General features: G+C 34.3%; 1 protein-coding gene across 5 annotated transcripts in view; it reads left to right on the top strand.

Annotated features, from left to right (window-relative positions):
- The window catches only part of LOC106870812 (putative peptidylglycine alpha-hydroxylating monooxygenase 1), a 36449-nt gene extending 23401 nt beyond the window's left edge, over positions 1–13048 (top strand). For all 5 annotated transcript variants that reach the window (XM_014917028.3, XM_014917026.3, XM_089363858.1 and 2 more), the window contains exons 3-13: positions 346–400; positions 1322–1409; positions 1787–1908; positions 6545–6634; positions 7027–7075; positions 7538–7602; positions 8182–8262; positions 8922–8998; positions 10523–10576; positions 11355–11404; positions 12171–13048. In XM_014917028.3, coding sequence (XP_014772514.1) covers positions 346–400; positions 1322–1409; positions 1787–1908; positions 6545–6634; positions 7027–7075; positions 7538–7602; positions 8182–8262; positions 8922–8998; positions 10523–10576; positions 11355–11404; positions 12171–12591 — 1152 coding nt within the window. In that variant the 3' untranslated portion in view covers positions 12592–13048. The remainder of the gene's footprint in view (positions 1–345; positions 401–1321; positions 1410–1786; positions 1909–6544; positions 6635–7026; positions 7076–7537; positions 7603–8181; positions 8263–8921; positions 8999–10522; positions 10577–11354; positions 11405–12170) is intronic.

The raw sequence follows: 13048 nt of genomic DNA, 5'->3' as shown, positions 1-13048 counted from the left end.
TACCTAGCATGGAGAGGATTTCCTGCTTGCTTTGACAAGCAACAAGCGGGAAGATTTGGTTTCAAATCTCAGGCAGGGTCAAGCTAGGTCCCTTACACACAACCATACCTGCACTTAACAAAATAAAGTTTTGAGGTAAATTTACTCTTTTCCACAAATATTTAGCCCTTTGTACCTCTTATAAAAACAATATTCAAAATACCAGTCAGTCAACGGTGGTCTTTACTCTTGTACCTTTGGCCACAATCAATATACAATGTCAAATAAAACAACTCAAATTCAATTAAAGTTTTCTCTCGTTATGTATTAATCGCTGATTGTTTCTCTTTCATTTTTCTTTTCCAGGTTGATACGTATTTATGTCTCTCCTTGAAGGCAAATACTACGGCAAGCTACATAAGTAAGAAGAAAAACAACTACTTTGATACTTTTGTATTCCACTAAGAATTGAGATGCTTTTTGTTTGTTTGTTTGTTTGTTTTTTATGTTGTCATTGTGGTGGTGGTGGTGGTGGTGGTGGTGGTGTGTATTCTTTTGAGTCAACCGCTACGTTCTGAGTTCAAATTCCACCGAGGTCGACTTTACCTTTCATCCTTTCGAGGTCGATAAATTAAGTACCAATTATGTACTGGGGTCGATGTAATCGACTTAATCCCTTTGTCTGTCCTTGTTTATCCCCTCTATGTTTATCCCCCTGTGGGCAATAAAGAAATAAGAATTCCTGGCTGGATTCCTAAGCATAACCAATTGAGACTATGGATATTATCCATCGCTCTCATTCTTAGTCAACCCTGAGGTCTCTTGACTAAACTTGAAGAATCCTCTTACAATTCTTTGTTGTGACATTCTAATCACATGTCTGCTGTACCAGAAATGTGACTTCTCAGTGTAGAAGATTTTCAGTTTGACATAGAGAGACTCACTGATCTTTGAGCTATATACACCATTGAACAGCATCACATGTTCAATACAAATACAGCCTTGGAGTTAGGTGTGAATAAGACCACCAAAAACTACAATATGAAAAGGGATAAAAGAAAATAATCATATCACATTGTCTGTTGCATGGGTTAACATGAGATGTGTTTGAACCTTAGGTGGAGGGATCTATTTGAAAAATATATTGCAGTTTCTACTCAATGCTGGTACAACCAGCAATAAGCCTGTAACTTGCTCTTGGAGGCATGAGCACAACCGATATAGTTCCAGGACCCTGACATGAGTCCAGAAGAGTACAAAAATTTGTAGTTTTTATGTATTAATTTACTTATTTATCAATTTGTTTTTCATTTAATTTATTTCCTTTTCTTTCTTCTTTCAGTTGGTTTCCAGCCCCATGCCAATATGGCAACTGCTCACCATCTTCTCTTGTATGGTTGTGGTTTACCGGGTAAAGACACCAAAATCTGGTATGTAAATATTTAATCTCTACCTTTCTAGTTTATTCTTTATCTCGGCACTAATTTATTCTTTATCTTGGCAGAAGGGGTTGGGGAGGTGGTTTGGTGTAAGCCATCTTTCAGTCAACACAGTTTCCATTAATTTATTAGGATCAGTTCCTCTCGTGGTGCTAATGACTTTGGGAGACTGATAGTCATTACATTTTCCTCTTTCTGTTTCTCATTTCTTCTGTTGTGTACAAAGGCAGAATGAGACAGTTGGGGTCAATTTGCTTGACTAAAGGCGGTGCTCCAGCATGGCCGTAGCCAAATGACTACAAAAGAAAAAAAAAAGAATACCTTATGCCATCTTTTCATTTTGGTTATTGATTTCGTTTCTTTTTAAGGAACTGTGGAGAAATGGGACCTAGTGTTTCTCGACACTATGCAACTGGTCCAACATGTCGTACAAATCCTTCAATTTTGTACGCCTGGGCAATGGATGCACCAAGTCTAAAACTTCCCAAAGGTAAGTTACATGCATTTATATGTGTTTGTATATGTGTGTATTCTCTCTGTATTCTGTTTTTACTTATAAATATGTGTGTATATGTGTGTTTGTGCATGAAGGAGTAGATCTGCAGACCTTCTGGCATACATTGCATTGAAAGGTGTACAGACATACATACATACATACATACAGACAGACAGACAGACAGAGACACACAGACAGAGACAGACAGACAGATAGATATACAGCTCTCTCTCTCTCTCTCTCTCTATATATATATATATATATATATATGTGTGTGTGTGTGTGTGTGTGTGTATATACATATATATATGTGTGTGTGTGTGTGTGTTTCTGCATATGTATATAGTAAATCCAAAAAGAACAAACACAAAAAACAACAACGTGAGGACATGGTACATGTAAAGTATTAGCAAATGCTCAGGGAAGTAAAGAAAGATGGTGTAATGTTTTGAGCATACGCTCTTCTTCGGAAACAGAAGAAAGTTCAATAGAAAGGAAGACGGAGGAAGAAAATCACCAACAATTCACATGTGGTTACATTTTGAAAATATACAGATATGTATGTATGTATATGTTGCCTGTACCAACAGATAAATGACTGCTGCTGTTATACTGTTTAGAGTGCCACATAGTATAGTAGTTAAGTAACGATCAATGATGTTAATGACTCACAACCCCTTTTGTCACCTCTTACACCCCTCTCCCTCTCATTTGCTGTTGTTCCCACCCTGCATTCATGTCTTTCCTTCCTTTTCCATCCCCAAGATTTATTCATTTATTTGTTTATTTTTTCTTTTCACCTAAACTACCATGGTGTTATATATTTTTATATTTTTTGTTTATCCCTTTTATGGTTGTCCAAATTACATTCTTATTTCACTCTTCCTTTCTTTTTCCTTTCTTCCCCCCTCTTCCTACTTTCTTCTCCAATTCTTCTTCTCTTCTTTTTTCTATCTCTTTTTTCTCTATTTGTGTTCTCTGTCTTTCATTCACTTTCCCCCTCTCTCTTAATTCTTAGTTAGTCTTTTTTCTTTCTCTGCCAGTTACTTTCCTTCAATTTCTCTTTCAAAATACTTATAAAATACCTTGCCATCTCCCTTAACTTTTGACATTAATTCTTTCTAATTTACTGCAATGGAATGTTCCCTGATGACCCATTCTGATTAAGCATCCAAATGCTCATAGAACATCACTTGCAGGGCTCCAAGAGACAATAATGGTGAAGCATACATAAGAATTAATAATATAAACTTCTGTTTATCATAATTTCTCATACATACATACATACATCATTTAACGTCCGTTTTTCCATGCTGGCATGGGTTGGACGGTTTGACTGAAAACTGGTAAGCTGGTAAGCTACACCAGGCTCAAATCTGATTTGGCATGGTGCCTACAGCTGGATGCCCTTCCTAATGGCAATCACTCCAAGAGTAGTGGGTGCTTTTTACATGCCACTGGCATGAGTGCCAGTTACATAACACTGTTTTCATTCCACTAGCGCCTGCCATACAAGCACCAGCAATTTAACCTCTTTAAAAGTCCGATAGAACTGTCATTTTAATGAATTTTAATTACCTTTTTCTGATGATATCTGAAAAGAAACAGCAATTTTAGCAAAACATATTAAGCAACACTAATAATAAATCAAAAAACATTAAAATAAACAAGCTTTTGACGGTTTTATAGATATTTCAAAATTATGATGCTATGATGCTAGGTGTTTCCATTATTTTGTCCAAACCCTGTATATTCAACATACATACCCTAATATAACATTTACTAGTAAGGTGGTGCCAATAATGTTGAAATGTCCTGAACAAGTAGGTGTTCAAAACTTATCTATATTAAAGACTTTCTATTTGACTGTTTTTCTTTTCCTTATATCAAAGTGTATATTTGTACAGAAATAGTTTTGACAGATTTCTTTTTGATTTTTTTTCTTTTGCATGCATGCATGTGTGTGTGTGTGTGTGTGTGAAGTGAGTATCTGTTGTGTTGTCTCTTTTGTTTATCTGTCAGTAAATACCTCGATAGTCACGATCTGAAGTGCAGTGGTGGTTTTTTCCGTTGTATATTTTAACAAAGGCAAACAAAATACATCTCCTTCATTTCTTTCCTCACCTTGATAGTAATAGGAAAAGTATGTTATCAAATGAGGTCCCACCGCAATCAATACTACTATTACTGCTTCTACTACTGCTGCTACTGTTACTACTACTACTACTACTAATAATAATAATAATAATAATAATAATAATAATAATAACAATAATAATAATAATAATAATAATAACAATAATAATAATAATAATAATAATAATAATAATAATCCTTTCTGCTATAGGCACAAGGCCTGAAATTTGGGGAAAGGGATAATCAATTACATTGACCCAATACACAACTGGTACTTATTCTATCAACCCCAAAAGGATGAAAGGTAAAGTTAACCTTGGCGGAATTTAAATTCAGAATGTAAAGACAGACAAAATGTCACTAAATATTTTACCTGGCGTGCTATTGATTCTGCCAGCTTACCACCTTTATAATAATAATGATGATAATAATAATAATAATAATAATAATAATAATAATAATAATAATAATAATAATAATAATAATAATAATAATCCTTTCTACTAAAGGCACAAATTAAGGCAACAAATTAAGTCTACAAGCCATATCAGTAGGCCATAGCAGAAATTAAACTCAGAACACAAAGAGCTAATAAAAACAGTATGAGGTCTTATTACAATTTGTCATTTTACTATCCAATAAACACTTAATATTCTTTTCTACTCTAAGCTCAAGGCTTGAAATTTAGCTGGGTTATACTACGTAACATGACTTAATATTCCACGTTGTTTTACATAACAGATTGCTGTATTAAATTTTATAGGTTATGTTAGCCATTTCCAATAATGCTAGCAGATACACACTAGATATATTCAGAGAGGACATGCTCCACTTCTACAATACTTCAAGGCTAAAAATCACCATAGCAACAAACTTTATTGTTATTAATTCCTTAGGTTTAACCTTGGCATTAATCTGTACAAATTATACAGGGTGTTCAAAAAAAGTCTCTCCACAGTGAATTTTTTTTTTTTTCTCCAAGATGTATTTCCAAACATTTGTAGAAGAGTCAACTTATGTATTGAAAATGAAGAACAACACTTTCAACACCTCTTATAAAGTTTTTTTTAAGTCTTTTAAAGTCTAATATATTCTTTTGTAGTCTTATATCATCTTATAAATATTTATTTTGCAATAAAATACTTACTGCAGAGAGACCTTCTGAACATCCTGTATAAGAAAACCCTTATGTAAAGTTGGCCAATATCAATACAGAATCATACCAGCCATCCATAGTTTTTAAACCTAGTTAAGAACATTAGAAGATTATCAAATCTATATTCAAATTGTGGGGAAGAAGAGAGCCATGATGTCAATGGTCAAGGGACTGACCGGAAGAGGAAGTGTGAGAAGGGAAGTGCAGGGGCAACAGGAAAGGGCTGTCGTTCTTATTATTTGTAGCCTACAGCCCCATGCTATCCTCTCCTTTCAGCTCTCATTAAGCTCTTGAGTTCAATACACACGCAGTCTTCCACACTTATCAGTCGCCTTCCTCCATTTGCTCTCTCCATGTATAGGCAATCAGTGTCCACACATAGATGATGGGCTCCATGCATCGTTAGGAGCTTTCTTGACTTCCTGTCCATCTCCTTTAGCTCCTCCCCTGTCCACTTCAGGATTCCAGCACCATACCAAACTACTGCAACTGTGTGCAAGTTTATTTGCCGAAATTATGTTTCTGGCATTCCGCTTTGAAGTCAATTTTTTTCTCAATCGCGACAGGTGCTCCCTTTTCGTCTTTTCAATATGATTATTATTATTGTTGTTGTTGTTGTTGTTGTTATTGTTATCCTTTAATACTTTTGCCTTTGTTAAAAAATTTTTATTGCTTCTATTTCTTCCCAGCAGTAATCCATAAGATGTGCTTGACCCAAATTATTGCTTTTTTAAATAATTATATTAAGACCCTGACGTATCATTCAACCCATCATAAATTCACATCACATGTGTGTAATACATATATGCATACATATACCTATATATATATATATATATATATATATACATATAGGGTGTAGTGAATATACTGTCATCTAAATTACACAAAAATGAAAATAACTCTGACATCTCATTTTAACAGATATATTTACCTAAATTACATAAAAACATCTTCAAATACTAAAGAGTAAATTTATTCAATAAAATCACCATTGGTTCCAACCATGGCCTCCAGACAACTTCGGAATCTCCTGCAACCCTTCTGGATGGTCTCCTTGTTTAAGTTGGTGAATGTATGTATATATGTGTGTGTATACATACATATATATGTATATATATATATATATATATATATATATATATATATATATATATATATATATATATATATAATATGCACATACATATGTATAGTTTTGTTTTTATAATTTTTGCATTTTAATTTTTGGAGTTTTTAGTAATTTTTTTTCTTTTTGCAAGAATCTTTACCACATTGATTGCTAATGATTTATCCATTTCTTTCTCTGTTTCCTTCTTTTTTTAAAAAAATTTTCAGATGTTGGATTCAAAGTCGGTGGCAGTTCCAATGTGCAACATCTTGTCCTGCAGATTCACTATAAGAATGTGGACAAATTCCTCCCACCTAGTGAGTATTTTTCTTTCTAAGCAACTTATTTATTTGTGTGTGTGTGTGTGTGTGTGTTTATTTGAAAGTGCAAAGGAATAGAATGCCAGTAACTTTATGGCATATCATCATCATCATCATCATTATCATCATCTTCTTCTTCATCATCATCACCATTATTGTCACCACTGCCACCAATATCATCATCATCATCATCACATCACCACCAGCACAACCACCAACACCACTATATACAACCATGCCAGAAAATATTATATTGTAGATAAAGTAGATTATTATTGTTAATAATAAAGAAGATCATTATTATCGTTTTTACACTCACCGCAGCTCAAGAAATTACTACAACAATGAAATTTATCCATTCAAAAAGGGTTTATTTCTTTCTCTTGTAGAAAACGAAACCGATTCATCAGGATTGACACTCACAGTTACAGATGGACCGTAAGTATTTGTTCTAGGAATTCTCAGTCCTCACCCACAAACGCTTTCCAAAGTTAAGACATGGCTTATTCATTCTCAAATAATTTCTATTTTGCTTTTCAATTTTTATTCATTTTATTATATTTTTATATTTCATTGTCTAAAATTTTTCTCTGATATAGTATTCTCTCTCTCTCTCTCTCTCTCTCTCTCTCTCTCTCTCTCTGTAACTTCTGCTGATTATATTAAAAAATAAAATGATATCTTAATGATTTCTTACATTGATTATAATGCCACATATCTATATTTAAGGGGGAAAATTAATTGAATCAACTCTCATGGTGGTGATCGACAACATTACTAACAATATCTCCTAGATAAGTTGTTTTATTTCTTGTTTTATTTGTTGTTGTAGCCATCGTTAATTACTATCAATAATAAAAGGCATAACTGAAACTAGTTTTTTTTTTTTTATCTTTTTAGAATTAGACGAAGGGCTGGAGTATATCTTCTAGGAACAGGTGGTGTGATTCCCAGGCGTTCTTCAAGTAAGTTACATCCTGTATGCAACCAATTAATTCTTTAAAAAAAAAGAATCTGCTATTTTCTTCAAATCTTATTTCCAATAAATATTATTAAATGAAGGGCATCCAGCTGTAGAAGCCATGCACAGTGCGAGCCCTTGGACTCATCAGATCTTGTCAAACTGTTCAACCCACGCCAGCATGGGACATGGATGTTAAATGATGATGATGATGATAAATGATAAATGATAGATCTAGGTTTGAATGTGTGGTTAAGAAACTTGCATCACAACTACATGGTTCTGGGTTCAATCCCATGGTGTGGTGCCTTTGGACAACTGTTTTCTACCACAACCTTATGTTGACTAATAACTTGTGCATGGAATTTGGTTGATGGAAACACTGAGGAAGATCAAGATAGAAGATAATGGCATTTACTGAGCCTTAAAGTTTATTACCATACCAAAAATGGGGGGAAAAAAACCCTCACTTTTTGGGGTCCATTGATCATATGAATCACTAAATACAATTTAAGGGAGAAAACAGAACTAAAATATTTTTAATCCATATTTTTCTTTTTTTTTCTTTCTTTTTTATTTGTAGTATATCTTGAGACTGCTTGCCTCTATAATGAGAACATAGTTCTTCACCCTTTCAGTTATCGGACACACACTCACTCGCACGGTAAGTCAAACAAAATTTGCCATAACATTTTCTTACTCGAGTTTCCAGTGTCACCAATAATGATTTAAAGCATCAATGAGGACATGCTTGCATTGGAAACCTGTGGTTATTATGAGCATCATGGATATTTAGCATATGAGATGTAGTTGCAACTAAGGATTTGGTTGAGGAAACTGTATGGAAGCTTGTGTGCGTGCGTGTGTGTGTTTCGTTGTCTCGACATCACATGAGAATCATAAATGAGTTTTATTGTCAGAAAAGTCATGTCATTCATTTCCAATATTTTGCAAAAACATGTCTGGACATGGAAAAATTTTACGTTGCTCATTTAAAAAAAATATACAAATAAATTGTTTTTGTGTGATGTAGTGTTGAGGAAAGGCTGTGATGACTGTTTAAGCTTTAGACCTGGGTTAGTTATATGCATAAATTGTATTGGATTGTTATTAAAAATGAGATTGATGTTTATAAACTGTATGTATAAGAGTTCGTGAATGAGAAGGAATAACAAAAAAAGAATGTGATTGGAATAAACAGGTTTACACACTCAATATTGCTGAATTTTTAAAATTATTTTTACCATTTTCTCTTAGTTGGTAATAAATTTCGAATCACTTTTCAAATCATTGTCAAATCATGTCTTTTGTCATCTTGTACAGGTAAAGTGGTATCCGGTTATCTAATTCACAATGGGAAATGGCATGAACTTGGACGCAAAAACCCACAAAAACCCCAGGTAAATAATTTGATATCATTTTTTCATGCTCAGAATTGCTACAACATGAAACAAACTACCAGCATCAGTTGTTAGCAGTTGAGGCCCTACATCCTTCAAAACTTCCTTCAAAACAGCACACTTGACCCCCACCCACCCCCACCCACCTCTTATTTCTGAACGACTTATTCACCGTTCACTTCCTCAGCATATTCTATGCATTTTTGGTTTCTTTCTCTGATGAATTGTATTGCGCCTGAGATTGTGTACAATAAGTTCATTATTTTATTATTATTTTCTTATATTTATCATTATTATCATTAACATTGTCGTCTAGGAAGGTAGCGAAAACTGTCAGAATTTTACAGTTTGTGGTATTTAGTTATTTGGAATTCGAACCATTCTCAAATTAACTTTCCATCCTTCCTTTCCAGGGTCAGTGACGAAGTAAAAAAAAAAATTTTTTTTTTAAAAACTGATCCACTCTTAATGGGTTAAAATGCTTCGACTGACTTGAACAACCTCTAAAATCTGTGGATCCGACTTTATATTAGATATCCTCATACATATGCATACACGTACACAATACATAAAACGTATATATGTATATATAGCCGAGTTCATTCTTTATTATTATTTTGTTTTTAATAAAATATGGTACGTTGTCTTCTGCTGAACCGGGGTCATCCCTCGACCCTAGGGTCACAGCAGATCCTCATCTCATGGAGAGTACACGGCGTAAAACGTGTGCGGAACCGAGCAACACTATTTTCTGAAGTTCTCCCACTTTAACACTGTAAGGGAGTTTGTTGAGCTGCTTATCAAAGCCCTTATTATTATTATTATTATTATTATTATTATTATTATTATTATTTAATTCGAAGTTACTCCGTCGCTACAAGAAATTCGAAAAATAATTTCAAAGAAATGTATTGTTCAGGGGAGAGAACTCGTGCGAACTGTCGTTACTGGCGATGTGAAGCAGAAAGCAAACTAAATGAGAAGAGAGGAAAAAGGAGAAGAGGCGAACAAGAATATCGTGAATTAGACTTAAAATGCAATGAATGCGTGTGAAGGTAGCAGCACAAGAAATGCCAAAGCAGCGATCCATAATATTCAATCTGCTGAGAGCTGACGACATTTACCATATTTTTGGTCCTCCAAAGTCGTCTTGGTGTATAATTCGAACTACTGTTTTTTGTTTTTCTGTTTCGTTTTTTTTTGGTGGGGGGGAGAAAATTTTGGTATGAAAGTGTTGGATTAACCATTAAGCAAAACAAGGTATCAATGGGAGTGAGGAGGGCACCACAGAAATGGTGATTTCTCGTGCGTCTTCACATTCTGAGTTCAAATTCCGCCGAGGTCGACTTTGCCATTTGTACTTTCAGGGCCGATTAAATAAGTACCAGTTACACACTGAGGTCGATGTAATCAAGTTAATCCCTTCCCCAAATTTCAGGCCTTGTGCCTATAGTAGAAAGGATTATTATTATTATTATTTTTATTTCTATTTTTGCTGTATTCCTGTATTTTTCTATCCTTCAGATGTTTTACAACACAACAACTTCAGGTCTGGAGATTAGGAGAGGTGACATCCTTGTAAGTACCATACTTATTCATATCCTAAACAAACTGAACAGAGACTGACTCATTCTCTCTGTTCTTCCTGCAATGATTTTTAGAAAATTCTATTAACTGCATTTTAAAATTTGGGGGATCTTTTCTGTTTGGCTGTCACTTTTCAATCTTTTGAAGTTTTGTTTCAATTGATTTCATATTTGGTGTATTTGTATAGTTTTCTAAAGTAATCAGTGACAGGACATTCATTTTCACTATAAATCAATAAATAAAGAGTTAATAGCTTTTAAAGTTTGCAAATTTTGGGTAACTTTATCCAGTCGAAAGCCACAGACATATAGGTGCCTGTTTCTATAGTAACAAGTTAAGCTATTACCAAGCTGCTTACCATGTGTTCTTCTTGCCGCTTATTGAATACTTACAACACATCTGGTCTGAAGTGATCATAAGATGTGCTAAAAATAATAGCTATATAGGCCTTAGATTACACATGAATTTCTTTTTATTTTTGCATAACCATATGAATTCCCATATGTAGAAGACAAATTTACAAATATTTTCTGAAAATTCCCCCAAAATAAAAATGTTAAGGGGTTATATGGTGTCCATAAAGTAGAAATTTGCCAATATTTCACTTTTTTTTACAGTTGACAACGCATGCAGTCATGCACAAAATGACAGCTTCCAAATCTTGTATATATATCATATATACATATATATATATATACGTGTGTGTGTGTGCGTGCGTGTGTGTGTGTTTATATCTATGTAGCTCATTATTGAAATATTGATTTTTCAGGCTGCTCGCTGTACCATGGTCAATAACGATAGTCATGATATCTTTATTGGGTAACTATCATTTTTTGTCATTTTATTTCATTAGATGCAAGCATGGCTGTCATCATTATCATCATCGTCGTTTAACGTCCGCTTTCCATGCTAGCATGGGTTGGACGATTTGACTGAGGACTGGTGAAACCAGATGGCTACACCAGGCTCCAATCTGATTTGGCAGAGTTTCTACAGCTGGATGCCCTTCCTAACGCCAACCACTCAGAGAGTGTAGTGGGTACTTTTACGTGTCACCCGCACGAAGGCCAGTCAGGCGGAACTGGCAACGGCCATGCTCAAGATGGTGTGTGGTTAAAAAATTTGTTTCCCGGTTACAGTGTTTGGGGTTCATGTCCCACTATGTGAAGCCTTGGCCAAGTGTTGCTACTATAGTCCTGGGCCAACCAAAAGTTTTTGCGAGCAGATTTGGTAGACAGACACTGAAAACAGCCCTTTGCAAATATACATGTATGTATATATCTTTGCATGTGCGTATGTGTGTATGTGTATATGTATATGTGTGTGTGTGCATGCATTATTGTCATGGGTTTCAGGAACATCTCACAGAGACTCTGAATGTATGATCAATGAAATTCCTGGGACCACACAGCATTTCAAGTTTTTTTAACATCAAAACTCCTTGCCTTTACATAAATATAATATGTTTAAACATGCTAAAATAAACTTATGTTTTTAAAATTTTCTAATTATCATTTTCTCTTTCTGTTTTTTTTCTTTTTTTTTCTAAAAAAAAATGCATAAAATGCATGATTGAAATTAACAGATCAACCCAAAATAATGAGATGTGCAATTTCTACATGATGTACTACGTTGAAGGTGCCAATATTCCAGACGATAATTACTGCATGTCACCAGGTCCATTGCGCTGGTCTTGGAGGAATTTCTATTTCCAGCGACGCTTCAAGATGTCGAATGCTCCAGACACGATAAGTGTTGAACCAGAATCAGGCACGTATTATGCTCAAGAGATTTTGCAGAACGAAAAGGAAAACAATGCTGATGGTGGCGAGGGTGAGGTGGAGGACGTGGAAAAAGAGAAAGGAGAAGATGAGGAAATGCAGAATGACGAACAGATGAGTGAAATGAGCAACTTGTTGAATCTGCTGCGTGAAGAGGAAGAGAAAGAAGAGGAGGAGGAGATAAAGCGAAGAATTCAAAGATACGAGGATCTGATGACCAAGTAAATTGCTAAATCAAAAGAGGAAGCACACACACACACACACACACACACATGAACACACACGAACACACACACACATTCATGAACACAAATAAAAAACAAAAACAGGGAAGTCCCACTATTACTTGTTATGGTTGTGTTATACTACTACTATTCCTACTGTAACTACTACTACTACTACTACTACTACAGCTAATAATAATAATGATAATAACATTAATAATAATAATAATAATAATTCAACAAACATACAAAATAGGGTGAAAAAATGTGTAGTTATCAGACATTCTATTTTTCCTGACATTTCTTTTTTCTTAAGGTTTCATGCATATGCACACATGTACACATACACATGCAGACACAAACACACACATATATGTATGTGTATATATATATATACATTGGTTTGTTGAATACTCAAATAAAACTGTATTAATTGATTAAATTTTATTTCATCTGCT

The sequence above is a fragment of the Octopus bimaculoides genome, chromosome 15 (genome assembly GCF_046866305.1).
Source record: "Octopus bimaculoides isolate indiv1 chromosome 15, ASM4686630v1, whole genome shotgun sequence".
NCBI lineage: Eukaryota > Metazoa > Mollusca > Cephalopoda > Octopoda > Octopodidae > Octopus > Octopus bimaculoides.
This window is presented reverse-complemented; position numbering and strand designations above follow the sequence as displayed.